The 19078-nt window shown below is 41.6% G+C and overlaps 1 protein-coding gene across 4 annotated transcripts in view; it reads right to left on the reverse strand.

The window, feature by feature from the left end:
• Positions 1-1175: 1175 nt before the first annotated feature.
• The window catches only part of AP3S2 (adaptor related protein complex 3 subunit sigma 2), a 52598-nt gene continuing 34695 nt past the window's right edge, over positions 1176-19078 (reverse strand). For 3 of the 4 annotated variants that reach the window (XM_079125543.1, XM_079125541.1, XM_079125542.1), the window contains 2 exons: positions 5984-6091; positions 1176-4268 (listed from right to left, as the gene is read on the reverse strand). In XM_079125543.1, coding sequence (XP_078981669.1) covers positions 4140-4268; positions 5984-6091 — 237 coding nt within the window. In that variant the 3' untranslated portion in view covers positions 1176-4139. The remainder of the gene's footprint in view (positions 4269-5983; positions 6092-19078) is intronic. The other variant, XM_079125544.1, reaches the window with a different exon arrangement.

Genomic DNA, 19078 nt, shown 5'->3' on the forward strand with positions numbered 1-19078 from the left:
GTAAGGCTGAGTAGTGATGGGAGTGCTGAAGTGGGGGTGACTTCAGCACTGTGGTGGGCTGAGGTCAACCAACAGGGCCAGATGGAACGTAACTCACACTTTCAAGAAGCTATGCCCTCAGTTTTGGTAATAAAGATCCAGGGACTTTGTTTCTTTGTACTTTGGAAATACTTTTTGCTTCCAGGGATGGGGCTTAGTGATAAGAGTAACAATGAGTTATCTTTTGCTGACCAGTCTTTTCTTAAAATTTGAACTATATGTCATTTCCTTTTATAAAAGGAAAAATTGAAATAGGAAAGAATTTTAAGTCTTTTGCAAATAATTAATCATTTTCATGCAACTATCTCCCTTGAGGGACCCATTTTCTTATCTGCCAATTCCATGGGAACACTGCCTGCACATAGCCTTAGCCTTAAACTTGCGAACAGCCATTTAAGCATCCACAAGCACGTGCTGGTGTTCAAGTGTGTGTGGACTCTAGGCCAACAGTCACCACAGTGAGATGGGCTACCTCTTGGTGGTAAAGCACACGTGGGAGGTGGAAAATCAAGGTGTTCCCTCTGGGTCTCTCCCATGCCTCTCCATCTAGGTTATTGCTACAACTGGACTAGGCCCACGCCTCTCTATTTTCATATACCACTCACTGCTGTATCTTATCTGGAAAGCCATGGACATATTGCCATTTTGAAGAAATCCCCTACTAAACACTGGGCCACAGATTAAGATTTAGCCAGCAACCTGGTTTTAGCCATGTTCCTGTCCTGTCCCACACTCTCCACCCCCCGCCCCCCACTGTTAAGCCAAATATCCCTGTGTTGGCTCTGTGGGGTGGAGGTGGTGTGGAGGGAGGGTTGGCTCTGCAAGTGGCAAAGGCCTGAATAAACAGGAACTTTCTGGAATTCAAGACATCCTGGATGTGGCACTCACAGGACAATGGCCAGGTCTAGAAGGTGGGCTGTTCTGGGCATGGCCCAGCCAGCATGATGTGGTCAGCCAGAGTGGGAAATGGGTTAGTCGTTTAAATATTCCACAATATCACAATCACTGATTTCCAGTCTCCACAGTTCCAGGTTGCCATCAGACTCCCAAGAATCCAAATACTCTCTCAGATAATCATAGATAGCTAAGAAAGCAGAGACTCATTTCCTTCTCTATCTTCAGAGCTGAGAACTAAGTTCAACAGGCAACTAGACACTGCATAATAGAATTTGGGATTTTAATTAGCAGTGAGCATTAAAAATCCAGTATTCTAAACCAACCATCAGGGCCATGGATTCCTAAAGTAAACCCAAACCTAGATCTTCTTTTTTTTGTTTTGGTACTATGAATTGGACCCAGGGATGATCTACTACCAAGCTACATGCCCAGTCCTTTTTAAAAAAAATTTTTTTTTAAAAATTCTGACAAAAGGTCTAAGTTGCTCAGGTTAGCCTCAAGGTTACAATTTTCCTGCCTCAGGCTTCAGAGTAGCTAGGATTATAGGCATGCACTATCACACCCAACTTAGCCCCTGCTTTTATAACCAACAACTTTTAGCAGCAAAATCTGTTCCCTTCTTTAAAAAAGAAGGGGGGCGGGGCACGGAAGATTTTCTCTTTACTAAAAAAAATAGGAAAGAAAGTTGGTTGGATTTACAGGCAACCTAAAGTTAATGAACAATATTGTGGCTGGTCTAGATGGATTGAATTTTCCAAGTAAAAAATCAAGCAGAAGTTTTATGCATTTTTTTAAAGAGGTGGTGTGAAGGGAGGTTGCCGATGTTCACTTGCAATCCATATGGCCAGTCAATGGTTTTGGGGAACCACTGGTTTTTGGTAGGAAAAACATTTGAAACCAAGACTATCCCAGGAAATTCAATTCATGTGACTATCTTGCAGTAATACATTCAGTCACATAACACATAAAACTCAAGAACAATGACTTGGTTATCCTCAACGTGATATTTAACACTCTGGGGTTCCACAGATAAAGAGAGGGAGACAGAGATCCTTTCAGGTCTTAGTCTATGATGTGGTCACTGGCTACCTTAGAAAATCAAGCCTGTTTTTATAGTTTGTGAAAAGATGCTTAATCCTTTTGAGACTCAGTTTCCTTATCTATGAAGATGAAAAATTGGGAGAAGCCATCTTCAGCAGTGAGGGGAAAAAAGGACTGTGGAGTCAGGCAGGCAGATGGTGTTAAACTTTAGTGCCTTGTGACCTAAAAGCAGGTTACTGGACCTGAATCTATTCTCTTCATCTTCAAAATGGGGATAAGAAAGTCTGTTGTAAGAATTATTGAAGAATCTTGCTTATTCCACCTTATAGCAGGTGCTAGCAGGTGCAGAGTAAATATCAGTTGTCTTTTTTTTTTTCTGCACCAGAGACTGAACTCAGGGGCATTCTACCACTGAGCCCCATCCCCAGCCCTTTTTGGTATTTTATTTAGAGACAGGGTCTCACTGAGTTGCTCAGCGCCTTGCTAAGTTGTTGAGGCTGGCTTTGAACTTGCAATCCTCCTGCCTCAGCCTCCTGAGCTGCTGGGATTACAGGTGTGCGCCACCTTGCATGGCATCAGTTGCCTTCTTTTATTCCTAGCTCACGCTCAGCAAACATGAAAGGATACCAATGTGCTGAAATGTCTACCGGGAAAAAAAAAAAAAAAAAAAAAATCAAACCCTTTAGGGGAATGGTATGAGAGGTTCTGGCATCAGATTGATTCATCTACTCTCCCTTTTCCCATACCTACCAGAGGCCCACCTTCTGGCCAGCTGCCTGTCTCTGAGATTACTACAGAGATACTGAAGGAGTTAGGACAGAAGGCTGCAGGGAGGAATGGGCACAAACCATGGGAAGTGCTGTTCAAAAAAGAAAAATGATGTGGCCCTGACACAGGGTCCTGATGGGCACCATCTCAGGCCTGCTCTGCAATGGCGTCAGGAGGCCTGAGGAACCAGTTTGGATCCCCAGGCTGGGAGACTTCTGTGAAAGGGCAGTCAGCTCCCTAATCTCAAGGCAGCTCACAGCATCCCTGAGACCTGGCCGGTGGGACAGTGTGGAGTATGAGGTCCTACTATAAGCAGCAGTTTTAGCTTCAAATTTGCTACAGGAAGAAAGACTCTAGTCACATGTAAACATTTATAGGCCTCCAAAGCCCTGGGAGACCGTCACCTGAGGGAACTGGGAGTATCCAAAGTCAAGCTCAGGGAGGGAGAAGATGCAGCCCTGCTCCAGTCCTCACCAGTGTGCTCCTGGTCTGGACCCTGCAAGGAGCCCCAGCTCTTATGTTCCAGAAGCTGGCACCGGTGGCAGTGGGTCTCCTACTTATGGGTGGGGAGGGGACTCATCATTCACAACACAGCAACTGGACCCTCTGCTCTGAGGAAGGAAATGTGTTTTAAACTTGGGAAGCATCATAATTCTGGTTTGTTCCACACACTGGCAGCTTTCATCTCCAACAGAGACAGGGCCTCTTCTCTGGGAGAAGGACCTCTCGAACTGTGGTAGGAGTTATCCTCCCTACCGGTATGGTGAAATGCACGAGGCTTATGATTTAGACTGTGTCCTGCACATAAACACCTGTGAGAATAGAACTGGGGACATAAAGGATATATTTGGCAGGAGATGTGACCAGAAAGCTTGGCTATACAAAAGGATTCTGGGTACAACCAGGAGAGCCAGCAGGTATCTGTGGTTCTCATAAACCTTGTCCTTACTTGTCACTTGCCACATCCCCAGATCTGAAGGGCTGGTCGTCTTCCTTATGGTGTTTTGTCACAAGTAAGTGCCAGGGGACCTCAGAAGCCTGTGGTGCTAAAGAAGATGATTTTAGTCAGAGAAAGCACTGGGACACGGTGGGCTCGATCCACAGTCCTCAGTCCCTGGGAGCAGCTGTGTACAGGAGAAAAATGTGCACCACGCTGACCCCCACTCAAGTCTTCAGTGGCCATGTATATCAGCGGCATGACTGCCAAGTGTGAGAACTGAGCACACCATGCAGTGGCATCTGAATCCCTTCCTCACTCCAGGCCAAACGGTCTTCCCAGACAGAAAGGTTCAAGGTCCTGAGGCTTGACTCTTCTAAGGCTCAAAATGGGTTGTTTCCAGATTTAAATGGTTTTGCTTGTCTTAAGGACTCCAATTCAGCCCAACCCTCCACCCTCAGACAAACTGGGACAGGTTGGGGACTTTGATATTGAGATCACCAAGGTTGATGTTCCGTGGGATCTCAGGCAGGTTGATGTTCTTCACAGCCGACACAGCCCGTGCAGGTGCTGCTGAAAGGCCACCCTGAGGAGGAATGAGAGGTGAGTATGAGACCATTTTCAGTGTCATTCACTTAATACTTTAAAAACAAAAACAAAAACAGATGAAGGAGACCTAGAAAAATCCCAAACTGAGCAAACACAACAGAAATTTTAAATTTTCATCTTTATTCCTCAAAGGTAGCCAACAAAACAATCTTTGAAGTAGCTGGGACTTCGTATGGGGACCCAGAGCCTGCACCATCAGACTGCAAGCTCCTCAAAGGTAGGGCTGTGTATTATGCAGTTCCAGAGCCCCAGCATCTAACTGCATCTGGTCCATGGTGGGTGCTAACAAATGCTGGCTTGAAGTGGCATATCCAAGCCATAAGGAGCATTGAGAATAGTGCTTTTCAGTTACAAAACAAAATCCTTTCCTCAAGAGAGGATCTTATAGATAAGGGCAAAGCCACAGGATATTCTTAAGAAGAAGAGGAATGTCACAGCTTTAGGGCAACTGCCTGCCAACTAAGAATGTGTTATGGAAAAGTCACGTGGCAGTAAGCTGGGATGCGTGGACATGCAGGAGGTGCAGCATAGTAGACACAGAAGACAGGTAACAAACACAAAGAGCAGAGACTTCTGCAATAGGCCTCCAGGCTCACTCCCAGTGTGGGGAGGGGAAGAGCTAACAAAGGCTCTCTAAAAATCAGTTCCCTTATTGACTGCTTTCAGGATACCAACTCCAATTCCACCCTCACCCAGCAAATATCTGTTCCTTCTGGTTTCCAAACCCCTTGCCTCTGACTCACTCACTATTTCTGGAAGTTTCCCAATCTGCCTTTCTCAAAAAACTAAAGCTGCCACAGAACTGTGGCCTGGAAAAGCTTCTTCAACAGGACTGCCAGTCCTCACGTAGAGAATTTCTGGTTTCGCAAGATCAGGTTCCATTATACAAAGCAAAGACACCCTTTAAGACACTCAGATAATTTAAGAGGTAATTTGTTCTGCTATTTCTGCATATGTGAAGGTATATGCCTGTAACTGCTTGTCTCTTGTAAGGCTGAGGAAGGGGACAGAAAGATGTCAGGGGACAGGACTGACTTTACTGAGAGCTTCTTATCAAGCCTAGTACCATGTGAGGATGGATTGGAAATGGTACTTTCAAGCCTGGTCCCAACTCTGCTGTGGCCTTATAAAACGTCTAACTACAAATGAGGACACTGGCAACTCTGAGGGTTGAAAGATACCATGATAAATGGCAGCTGGGAGATACGACTCATTTAGCACACAAACTAGGAAACCACAGTAGGACTGGAGAAGAGAATTCTGGGTCTCTCCAGGGAGCATGTGGCTTTGAGAGAAGGAATTACAAACCACAAACAGGCCATCACCCCACAAGCTAGAAGCTGTGTGCCTTCCTCTGCCATCTGCCTTTTCCATTCACACTCCTAGCCTGAAAGTCTAAGATTTCAAAACTCCTGACCTGCTCAGTTTTCAGGACCAACCTTCAAATCAGTAAGCTTTGATGGATTAAAGAGAATGAGAAGGGCTGGGGACAGACAGATCAGTTGGTAGAGTGCTTGCCTTGCAAGCACAAGGCCCTGGGTTCAATCCCCAGCACCACAAAAAAAAACAAACAAACAAACAAAAAAAGCGAGCGAGAAGATGATAAACCATTTCCTAAGGTTCCATAGCAACACAAACTGGCACTTACACACACTCCTCTCTGCCCACACAAGCACACAATTTCTTCCTCACCTCTGATTTCTCCAGCCTGTTTTGAGCTTCAATCTGAGCCACAATTTCATTCATGTTTGTTTCCAATACCATCCCACCCATCACCACCTCTTGGAGGATGTAGTGCACCTAGAAGAGAAGCAAAAATCAGAAGGTGAGTGCACACAGCAGTGGTCAGTGTGCAGCACATGAGGTTGTCTTTTCCTGCAGCAGCAGAGTGCTCAAATGGAACACCTGGTCCTGATTCACAACTCAAGACTCCTAAGCCTGCTGGCACAGCCACCTCTCCAGGGAGACCACAAGGGGTCTCCCATCTTGGCACATCATGCAGCACAAATATCTTCCATCAGCAGTGGCAGAGGTGCCTGGCTACACTCAAGACAGTGAGGTGGTAGCTGCACTCTGGAGTCAGACACATCTTGTTTAAATTCCAGCTTGCTATCTCTTAGCAGGTGCCTCAGGCAAATATCCTTTCAGGGCTCAGCTTCCTTCTAGGACTGTAGTGAAGGTTGGATGAAATAACTAGTGTATAAAGCAACTCAACTGATGCCTGGCACACACTAGGTTCTACATAAGTAGTGATAGTTTTCACTACTATCATCTTCATCAACACCAACAACAATCACCAGGTCCAGCTATGATGGACCAGTCACTACCAAACAGCTGAAATGAAATATCTCCCAGGCGTCTTGAGATAGATCCTCTGGCCTACACTCTGTTGGAAGTGATCAGAGCAAACTACAGCCCATTCCTGAATTTCCATCCTCACTCTATGTCTTATAACTTAAATAAATACTTTTCTAATCATTTGTGCTCAGGTTCCACCCAGCTAGTTGTTTCCTAAACAAAGCTGAGTCCCAAGATACTCCACTGCTGTGAAGGAACAGAGCTGATGCAGTCCCTGTAGCCCAGGGTATCAGCAAAGCTGCCATGGAAAGCCCTGGGTTGGTCAAGTCAGATGTGCCCATTGGGTAGCAGTTCATATTTCAAAGCAAATCATATTAACATAGCCTTTATGGTACTTTCAGTCAAGTTGGGAAGATGGCAAGCACCACCTTGTATTGTCAGCTAAGTACCAAATTATTAGAATAGTTCATAGGAGGCTAGAGAAGCAAGGCAACAATGGCTTGAGAGAGCAGAGAGCCTCAGAGAAGAGGGGAAGAGGATTTCAGGTGGAAGGTCCTGGAAGAAGAAACTTCAGCTGGTGTATGGACAGGTGTTGGGAGCTGCTGGATCTGGCTGAGGCGGCAGTTTCCAGTAATAGGGAGAGTAAAATCAAGGATGGGAAGGTGGTTTCCATCTGCAGAATGATTTCCCAGCTTGGGCATTAGTGACATTTTGGGCTCCATAATTCTCTGTTGGGCTGTCCTGTGCATTGTAGTCTGTTCCTGGTCTCTGCCAAATAGATGTCAATAGCACGCCTCCAGTATGACAACCTAAAATGTCTTCAAACAATGCCAAATATATCCCAGGAGGCACGCTCACCCTAGATGAATACCACTGGTCTAGTCAAGTCAAGTGCCAAGTTTCTTTCCAGGCAATGAGAAGCCGAGAAGAGGGATGTCTGCATCTGTACACCTGCACATTTTTGATAAATGAGCTTGTTGGCACATCAGTTCTCCCTGCTTTTCCCACAGTAAGCAGAAAGAATGATATTAACTAGGGATATTTCCTCTGAACTTGGGGAAGAAGGACATGAAAGCACGAGCATTCCTTGCATGTGCCCACACTGAGCCTCATTAACCATTTTTCTGTCTATGTACACACACTACACATGAGGTGTTCTGAATGTCATACAATGTGAATTATGCATTATCTATATGTAAATGGAGAGTTAATAGTGAAAGTCTCATATTTAGGTAATTTACAAAACGTTACACAAGACTGGTTTTAAAACTATTTCCTGGGGAATTCCACTGTTTACATTTCCCCATCAAGAAATAGCCTCTGGATGTATGAATTGCATGACAGTTTCACAGAAAATTAAAAATAGGATTACCATATGACTCAGCAATACCACTTCTGGGCATATTCCCAAAAGTATTGAATGCAGGACTCAAAGAAATATTGTACATCTATGTTCACAGCAGCAATATTTGACAGTAAGAATGTATAAACAAAATGTGAAGTGTCCATACAGTGGAACATTACTCAGTCTTTGAAAGGAAAAAAATTGAGACATATGCTACCACATGGGTGAATCTTGATGTCACTATGCTAAGTAAAATAAGTCAGACATAAGAGACAAAACACTGTAGGATAGGGACCTAGAGTGATCAGATTCATAGAAGAAAAAGTAGGATGGAGGTCATCAGTATTAGGAGGGAAAGAAATGATGATTGTTATTTAATGTGTACAGAGATCTGGTTTCGTAAGATAAAGCTCTCAAGAAATGGATGATGTTGATGGCTGCACAACATGAATGTGCTTAATGCTACTGAACTGTGAAATTAAAAAGTGGTAAACTTTATGTATATTTAATTATAATTTTAAAAAGAAAGAAACAGGTTTCTATCCTAGTACTTGTAATATTTATTCTTTTTGCTTAACCAACCCCTTTGTCACAGGTAGAAAATGGTACCTGTTGTCTACCATGTGCCAAGTACTTCATGTAACTTATTTTAATTTTACAACGTTCACCTGAGGGAGGCAAAATAATCTTAGCTTTTTATATATATGGAATACCTATGGCAGAAGTGAATGCTGAATCTAGGTCTGCCTTACTCAAGAGCTCACATTCTGCCCTTTACACTGTACTTCCTCAGAATCCCAAACTCTGTCTTCTACTCTCTTAATTCCTGACCTCTAGTCCATTGGGAATCATTTTAAACTTGCCTCTGATATGTCAGAAATCTTGTATGATTCTCCACAAGGCCTAGAACAATGCCCAGTGCAGAGCAGGCATGCTGAATGAACAAATGAAAGCTTTCCATACATCTGAGTGGCATATTTCTTCAACTTTAGGGGCTTAGAAGAGGATGATAGTGTGGTGGTGAAGGTTTTAGGGAGAAGTTGTAGTAAAAGTTCCAACATATGATGTCGCAGAGACCAGTAGTGGGTTGGTAGAAAAAAAAAGATCTCTAATTTGTAGATTGCACCATAAAGTTGGCATTTTCAAAAGTGACACAAATATGTTCTAAATGCAGAAGAAGAAATAAAAAATGCAAACTTCATTTTCCAACAAAATTAGAAGATAATACAAATTGCAAACCCCAAACATGTGGAAAAGGTGTCAAAAGTATGGAACTCAGGCCAGGCATCTTTTGCTTCATAGAAGGAAAGGAAAAAAGGATGCTGCAGAGAGAGGATGTGGGAGCTGGAGACCTCAGAAAGGTCTAGAAAAATACTTTCTAGAGGTAAAGCACACATCCTATGTTACCAACAAATTCCCTGTTGTGGAGGGCAGGAACTTCCCAGGAGTTGGAGCTATACAAGAAACTATATAAATAAACTTTATTTGCCCCACAGAGCTGGTCTCTATGGCAGCAGAAAAGAAAGTCTTTGCACTGTAGAAATTATTCAGCCTATTTTCATTGACTGCATAGAAATAAAGGGTAGGGCTGGGGCTGTAGCTCAGTGGTAGAGTGCTTGCCTCGCACATGCAAGACACTGGGTTCAATCCTCAGCATCACATAAAAATAAATACATAAAGATATTGTATCCATCTACAACTAAAAAAATATATATATTAAAAAAAAAAAAAAGAAAGAAAGAAAGGTTAAATAAACTCACACAAAACCCTACATCAAAGGAACACTGTGGCCAGCCTCAAATAGTCTTGGTACCTCCCTCAAGCAAGAAACAAGAATCCTGGAAATAGCTGGTCCCTGAAAAACTAACCTATTTAATGATGTTATAAAAGAGAAATATGCATAGTGTCTCTCTCTCTCTCATATATATATGTATATGTGTGTGTGTGTGTGTGTGTGTGTATGTGTGTGTGTGTGTGTGTGTGTGTAGTTAAAAAAAGGAAAGAAATAGAAAAAAACAAATGGTAGACATTAGAAAAATGCTGCCATGGAGCAGTTAAAATTATAATAAAGTATTTTGCAAAATTAAAAAGAGAAAACAATGATCAAATAGTTGTCTCTGTGAAGCAAGAGCTCAAAGCAGGGGTAAGAAGTGCAAGAGCTTAGGGCAGGGGTAGAAGAAAAGAAGAGAAGATGTAGACTAGCAGAGCTTGGGGAAGAAGTGGAAGGAAAAACCACTGCCATAGAATTGAAGGTGAAATTGGAAAGAGCAAGGGAGAAGAGACACTGCTAAAAACACAGTAAGGAGCAAAAGGAGAAAATGGAAAAAAGGTAATGAAATAAAAGAATTAAAAAGGAATAAGGAGTAATGAAGCTACAGAAGACAGCAAAAGAGATGCAGCATATGCAAGAAGGAAATGAACACAAAACAGGAAAACACATGTAAAGATTTGTTCATAAAGATCACATAAAGAGAGAGTTCAGTTTCTCAACTGCAAAAGGACTAGAATCTACATACCACAGGGCATACATATGGCAGGGAAAATACCCAAACAGCTAGTGCCCAGACATACCTTTCAGGGAAGGTTTCTAGATTTCTGCAATCAGGCAAAAGATCAAATCACTAGAAAGAGAGACAAGACCTTGAAATTTTTCACATTAATGTTTAATGCTAGTGGAAATAGGACAATTGCCCACAAAACTCCCAAGAAATGGGGCTCAGTGGCGCATACCTGTAATCCCAGTGGCTTAGGAGGTGGAGGCAAGAGGATCACAAGTTCAAAGCCAGCTTCAGCAACTTAGCAAGACCTTTCACAACTTAATGAAACGCTGTCTCAAAATAAAATATACAAGGGGCTAGGGATGTGGCTCAGTGGTTAACTGTCATTGGGTTCAATCTTTGGTACACAAACGAAAAAAACTCTCAAGAAGATGAGGTGTGATTCAAGGATTTTATACCCAGTTAAGTATCAATAAGTGTAACATGACAGGGAATTCTAGGCTGAGTCTTTCTTTTTGAGGAATCTACAGAAAGAAATTCTTGTGACAATCCATTCAGGCATGACTGGAAAAACTATGGCACAAAGAAAAGACCATCAGTGAGTGCTAAAGCTACTGAACAGGAGGACTAAGAATAAAATGGGATCAGGGTAGCAAAACAATGTCAATGCTCCATGACTTGCCTCACAAATGTAGAAAACCACGGCTAGCAAAAATTAGGAAGGGGGAAAAAGGAAGGAGGAAACTAAGAACACTGATTTCCTCACCTTCAGTAACTTCCATGGAGTATTACAACTCAAGTAATGAAGATTATTATGACTTAAATTGTGACTTTCCCCACCAAAGTCCAAGGCTACCATCATTTAAAATTTGCGAGTCACCAACTAAGGCCAAGAGGATCTTCTCTGCTGATTAGAGTTCTATGTCATTATTGCACAAAACTCACTCAGAATGCATTATCTACAATATTCAGTTTCTCTGAAGCATAGAATGCTTCTGGACTGATAAGGATTCCCCACTCCCCCAGGGTTTCAGATGCATCACCCTGTGTTTTCTCCTTTGCCTAAACCTAATTATATGTTATTTCCTTTTTAAGTAATTTGTCCTCCTAAAGCACCCTCCTTAGTTTTCATAGAATGATTCTTCTCATCTCATTCCTGGTTCACCTGTATATGATTTAATTAAACTGTACAACTACAGTACCAGTATACTAGCATAAACAGATCTGAAAACATCACAACCACCCTTTGTTAATAAGCACAATGATTACACTGCTGTGAGTGAGCAGAGGATTAGCAAGTAGCTGTCGATGGAGGCCTTGCAAGTCAGTTAAGACCTCTTCTACTGAGCACGAAGTGAACTAGACCATGACAGATTGGTAAAATTTCTTTGAATAAAGATAGAGGAGACTTGATAAACTGGAGGTTGCCAAGCACAGGTGTGGGAAGCAGATAGCCAAGAATCGAAACTGAACTCGGGCACTTAAAAAACTAGAGATATACTTGGAGCATAAAGAAGGGTTCTATTAAGGACAGGAATGACTGATGGGTGCCAGCAGAAATCTAGATAAATACCCGAAAGAACACTGAGAGTTTAAAATACCAGATTAACAGAGGGGGGCTGGGATAAAAGGAAATCTGGAACTAGAGTCATGTACATAGCACTCAAAAGCACAGGAATGAAGTTGAGCAAGAAGGCAAAGGTCTTTAAGAGTTTGAAACTCAGCCTAACGGTGTGCATTGAACAAATATGAATTATCAAGTACTAATTCAGTTTTCTGCTAACTTAGCAACCACCTAAAATAATGATTCTAGCAAAATTTATTTGGAAGAATTTAGCAGAGTTTAAACAAAAGTGCATTAATTTCTTAGTTCTTGGCAAATCCAATAGTAATCTGACAAAAAAATTGCAACCTCATCCTCACTACCTCCTACTGTACTTCATGCTAACATTCTTTCATGTTTAAGAGGCTAAGACTCAAAGGTTGGATCAACTAAACTCAAGAAAGGCTAAGGCCCTCTCTAAGTTCAGTTTATTACCCTCCTCTCAGTGACACTGCTGTGCCTAGTATGGGTATATACTGAGGCAATTAATTCAGTGTACTGCCATCCTGTTTCACTTGTCTGTCTCTTCTCTTTATATGTGCTAAGCACCCACTCTAGTGCTAAGCTACACTTCTGGTCCTAGACAGTTACTTAACTCTCTTATGATAAATTCTAGTCTTATTTTTCTGTTTCTGTGAGTTTTTACAGTAGAGTTGCTCATCAGGCCTTTGTTTTAAAGAAGAAGCTCCAATTTAAGCTTTTCAGGAGATTCACACCTTCCAGGAGCCCCAAAGTTGCCCCAAACCACTGCTGAATCCTCAGCTTACACCAGTCAAGTTCTTTTTTTGATGTGACAGTTTCCCAGAAAACTGAAAAGTCACAGATGTCCAGGTGTGTAGGGAGGAGAGACGTGAGATAGGTTGGTATGTCATCAGAGGAGTTGAGATCACTCCTACTCTTGACTGTTTTGAGGGGTTTTAAGTCTAAGCAGCCCTACTGAAGTACAGAAAGCAGGTCAAGAAGGCAACCTGTTTTGTAAAGTTCTCTTCCCTCCCTCCCTCCCACCCTCCTTCCTTCTTTCCTTCCTTCCTTTCTTTTCTTTCTCTCTCTCTCTCTCTTTCTCTCCCCCTCCCTCTCCCCCCCCCTTTCTTTCTTTCTTTCATTCATTTTGAGATACAGGGGATTGAACCCAGGGGTGCTTTACCACTGAGCTATATCCCCAGCCCTTTTTATTTTTTATTTTGAGACAGAGTCTCACTAATTTGCTGAGGTTGGTCTTGAACTTTTGATTCTCCTGCCTCAATCTCCTGAGTCACTGGGATTACAAGGATTTACCTGATCTTAGTGTATCTGAAAACCACATTTATGATATTCCCTGATCTTACCAGACATTTCAAATTTTCTTCAGATGTCTTCTTCTAGTAATAAAATTCCACAAGACTCAATCCCTAGCCCGTGATTTCTCTTCCTCACTCATAAAAATCATACCTTTTTTAAAATGAGCAATGAATAAATCTAGTGGCTATCACCTTACAGAAAGTATTAGTTCTGAAGTCACAAAGTAAGATAGAAACTTTACCTAGTTCCAAATCCTTTAAATTTTCTATGTAATCCCACACAGCTAATTTTCCTCAAGCAACAGAAGTGATTATGGCTTTAATATTTTTGTTTGTGCTTTTAAATCGAGTACCAGATGAAGTAGCTAGCTTGTTTAAGGACCACGTAGACTAAATTTGTTTTAAGCACTGGAATTGTTTTTTTTTTTTTTTTTTTGGCAGGGGGGGGGGTACCAGGGATTGAACCCAGGGGCACTTAATCACTGAGGGACATCCTAGCCCTTTTTTGTATTTTATTTAGAGACAGGGTTTTACTGAGTTGCTTAGAGTCTTGCTAAGTTGCTGAGGCTGACTTTGAACTCATGATCCTCGTGCCTCAACCTCCTGAGCCACTGGGGTTACATTCATGTGTTACTGTGCCCAGCTCTGTAATTATTCTAAACATGCTTATGAGAAGCACATAGGAGCATAGGCAAAGAAGAATAGACTCAAATCTTCTACCTCACACTTACTACAGAATACACTCACTGAGTAACTTGAGGATAAATGATTTTCTCCATTCCCCCCGATCCCGCAACTACTCTTTTAAGTTCAATGTGGATATGTGACTCTACTCTACCTACTGTGCAAGGTAACATGTTCCAGGCATTCATTCATTTCACCAAAGGAACATAATCTGTAACAAAGTCTATTTTCAAATATGTTTAACATCAGCGTTAAAAGCTTGGAAGAGGAAATAAAGATAAGATGTGGACCCTGTCCTCAAAGGGCTTGGAATTATGGAAGGAAGATAAAACATGTACAGATTCAACTACAATAAAAGGAAGACTGTGAAAAGTATCATGACCCAAGTACAATATGCTATATTAGCTCAGGGACGGGATGGGGAGTGGTTGAAATTAACTGGCAAATGGAAAAGGCATCCAGGCAGAGGGAATGGTAAATCACCTAGCAGCTCATTATTCTTCATATTCTAGGAATTCTTTAATAAAGGATCACCACTTAGTGGCTTCATGTTTTATGCTCTTTGAGTATTGAGTATAAATAGCTGACTACAGCAAAGTATGCTCATTGCACGTTATTATTTTTTTAAAACTAACTGAAAAATTATTATCAGTTAAGATTCTATGTAAAAAATTTTTTTTCTTTTAATGCTATAGATCACACCTAGGACCTTGCACATGCTAGGCAAGTGTTCTACTGCTGAGCTATGTTCCCCAATTTTTATTTTTTAAAAATGTTCTACTAGTCTACTATTTCATCTCCCCTAATCTCCTTCCTGTTTGCAGAACTAGACTTAAATGTCAAACACCACTGAGTTTAGAAAATAATCCAGATCTTGTCCTCTTGAATTTTATTCTTGACTTGGTTGGTTTCTGCCAAAATATGGCCCCAAGTAGAACTTTTTCCATGTTTTAAGTGCTAAAGCAGGAGAGGACATTGTAGATGATGTAGCATGGTGCAGACAAAGTACATTCCCAGAATCAGAGAGTCTAGGCTCAGAATTCTGGCTCTGTCACTTATTAGCAGTATGATCTTAGAGCAACTGAGGCTTGCTACCTCTAAATTTTTTCATCTGTAAAATGTGGAGAACCAGAGTTCTTAGTTACAAGGCCTATTCTAAGGATTAAAAAAGATGATGCTCCTGCATCATCTAAACTACACTGTATGTAATACACTTAGCTACTACATGCCTGATAAATAGGAAGTACTTGATGGCTGCCAGTGAATCTGAAATTATAATCAAAGCCATCTTGTCCAACCTCCTTCTCAATGCTAAAAACTATTCTGTGGCTCTTGAGATGATATAGATCCTTCATTAATGTGACAGATCATTCATCTTGGTGAAGGGAGCTCATTACTATTTCTGAGCTACCCTGTTGAGCAGCAACAACTGTCAGAAAGTTCCTAACTATATTGAGCTACAAAGTACATCAAACATTCCCATCGCTGGCCTTGTGGTATAGGATGTCGAGGGCCTCAGCTGTATCCTTCTGGTGGTAGTCCTAATATTTTTTTCTATAATCATGGAAATTCACTTGCATAACATGATTTCTTCAACCATTTGGTGTCATTTAACATTTGTAAGAGTTTCAAGGAAGTGGGGGACTTATTTTTGTCCTCTGAGGAAATGTCCCTGTCCTCTACCCTGGAATTCTATCACTCTGCCCAATCTAAACAAATAGCAGACAGGTAAGTACATTACAATTTATTTGACCATCAAAAGACATTCCAAATGCAATGCCTGGGTCCAGAAACCTTTCCTGAAATACCCTTTATCTCCATAATTTCCATTCCTTCTACATCACTGCCCATGGAACAGAACTGGGCCTCCCTCCATCTGCTCAACCTGGGCCAAAAATTTCCAAAGCTACAACATTCCTAATGACAAGTCATATAAATAGGTTGGTGTTGCTGAAGCACAAAGTTTACAGCAGGAAATGGCAAAAGATAATGTTAGAAAGGCAGGATGGGAAAGCTCATAAAAGCCTTGTGGTATATGATGTTGAGGACCTCAGCTTCATCCTTCTGGTAGTGGTTCCTACATTTTTTTTTTCTATAATCATGGAAATTCACTTGAATAACACAATTTCCTCAATCATTTGGTGTCATGTAACATTTGTAAGAGTTTCAAGAGGTGGGGGAAGAAGAAAGGAGTGAGGCATGTTCTCCTTATCCTTAAGATCACTGCAGGCAGAAACACAAAGCCTCTGAATCATTTAAACAAGGTAGGCAGACAATCGAGATCACATTTTAAAATATGTCAGCAGGCAGGTGTATAAAGGATAGATCTAAGGGAACACTTCTGGATGCAGAGAGACTGGTAGGAAAAAAAAATAAAGATATATTCACCATTTATTGACCTAAACAATTACTCACTAAGGCCAAACTCTCAAAATACCTGAAAATGGTGTATACTACCATATTTCATCAAATCCAAGACTTCATTGACTTTAAAACACACCATTATGTATGACTATAAAAGGAAAATTTTGCCAATTAAACTATGATATGCCACTGATAAGCCAGCTCTTGATTTGTTAAAATCACAAATGTTACCCCTAAAACAAGTCTAAGAATTGATGAAATATGACATCCCTATTTTATAACTGAAGAAAACTGATGTACCAAAAGGTGTTTACAAAGGTGGCCTAATTACACAGTTAGAATCTGGTGAAGCTGGAAGCCTACAAAGCTACTTCATGCAAGGAACACACAGCTCCTTTTGTGTCCACACACAGGTCATCTCTCAAGGGAGCAAAGGCAAATAAGTCCTACCCTGAAACTATGAGTATTCACAGGTCATAACCTTGAAAGTCAAGGTCTAACTAAAATCCAGTTTTTACAAATAGGCCTCTCGCTATGCCAATCAAAGGTTACTTTTAAAAAGTACTTTTAAAATAAACTCACAGAATTAGGAAACACATCTATTACAAGTCAACCAATCAACTATGTAAAGAGTGCCCTGTAGTGTTTATCTAATTAATGTGCTACATACCAATGCTGCGCCAAAGGAGTTTATAATCCACTGGGAAGTATTAGGACTAAAAACATTAGACTATGAGCAAGAACACAAATAATTTGGAGAACTGTAACAGTGGAATTCAGAGAAGGCTTTGCCAAAGGTGGAACCTAAGCTGGGTCTTGAAGGTGGAGAACTTGACGGGGGAGAGAAGGTGTTTCAGAGTGGGAAGTGGCATGATATTTGGAAAGCAAAGGGAAAAAGCTGATGGGCCTGAGGGGTTGTGTCCCAGAGCAGAGCACACTCCAGAGATTCTGTACGTAGATTAGATACCTGGAATCAGGTACCCAGAAGAAAGGAGCTGAAGAAAATACTGAAAGAAGCAATGTTGTCTGGTGACTAGTTAGAAGTAGAAGGCAAAGCAGGCCTCCCTGACATTTCATGCCTTGAAGAAAGATGGCATCTCTAAGAACCAAGAAAATTAAGAAAAGAAGATGGGTGAGGGCAGTAAGAAAGTGAAGAGGCCAGTAGGAAATGAGGTGGAGCAGGGAGGCGACCTAAGTGATTTGGTGTATAACAATGTGCAGCGGTGGCAGGTCATTCAGATGCAGAGGTGCTACACAGACTTGGAAGCTTCAGTCTTTAGGCTGGGTCAGAATTAGATAAGGATTTGTGACCCTATGTCAAAGTGGATGAGCACTTGAGGGTGACTATCTAAAGAAAAGGGCTAGCAGTGGTGAGGAATATGCCCATTTTCCCACATGTTCTATAGATAGGTAAAGCCCAAGAATTTGCTCATCCCTTGGGCTTTTTCATAGAAAAGCCCAAGGGCTAGTGAACAATCCTGCCCTGCCACTTCTCTAACCAACATTAAACATAATACCAAATAGGGTAGATTCAGGTATGTGCCTTTTGAAAATCAAAAGTAGTGACTTTCCAAAACCCAGGAAATATGTAGCTTCAGATTTTGCCAGGATGATTCCCCTTCAGTGCTAATGGGAGTTATGTGACAGAGGACAGCCTGATATCCCTGTCAGCCCTGGCTGACTTCAAAAACAGGTTCAACAACTTACTCTCTACAGAATGTGAACCATAACTCTTGAAGTGATAAGATTCAGCGACAAAGATTTAAGTGACCAAGATATAAATGTAGTGTACTCTTTTCTCCAAGCATGTACAGCTATCAACTTTCAGACTGAAAAAATGAGTACTGAGGTGGACTTTGGGCCACTACCTGCACTGTGCACACACTCCTTTGGCCCTCCCCACCTGTGCTCTGGGAGTTAATCACAGTTCCTAGGCCAGGTAAGGGACAATCTGTGGACAATCATTTTATTGGCCCCAAACTCAGACTTTGCTTTACAGCAACAGAGAGTGATTCAACTGTTTACTATGCTAGGCAATAAAGCTGAAAGGGGGGGAGGGAGGTGGGAGAGAGAGAGAAGGAGGAAGGGAAGGAGGAGGAGGAGGAGGAGGAGGAGGGAGGGTCTGCCTGTACTCTTCAGTGTACTGGGCCTAAAAAACCCAAGATGAAACACAAGCAACAAGTGCATGTTACAACATTTTTGAAAAGTCAGTTCCTACACTTCTCCAGTTTGTGTCTGTAGTCAAAGACCCTTACCAGTTTCATCTATAACCATGACTTATAGTGACCTTCCTCACTCTCCCCCATTTCCTATTCCTTCCCACCTTGTTCACTGAGATCCAGCCATAATGGCTTGCCTGCTTTCAAGTATTCCTTGCCTCTCAAGGTCTTTGTCCTTGCTGTTCTGTCTGTGTGGAATGTTCTCTGGAGAGCCACATATCTCTTACTTCTCTATGTTCAGGTTTCTGCTCAAATGCTATCTAATCAGACACCTCCCTGACTACCCCTGTATAAAACATCAAGCCATATCTACCCAACCCTTACCTTACTGTGCTTTCTCCACTATGTTTATCACTACCTAACATATTTATTTTCTCTCCCACACTAGATGTAAGATTCATGAAGATAAGATGTTTTACTAGCTGTTTCCCCAGCAACTAGAAGAGTGCATGGGTATATGAATTCAACAGTAATTAACTAATCAGTATATGCCAACTGG

This window comes from Sciurus vulgaris (assembly GCF_902686455.1).
Source record: "Sciurus vulgaris genome assembly, chromosome: 2".
Lineage (NCBI taxonomy): Eukaryota > Metazoa > Chordata > Mammalia > Rodentia > Sciuridae > Sciurus > Sciurus vulgaris.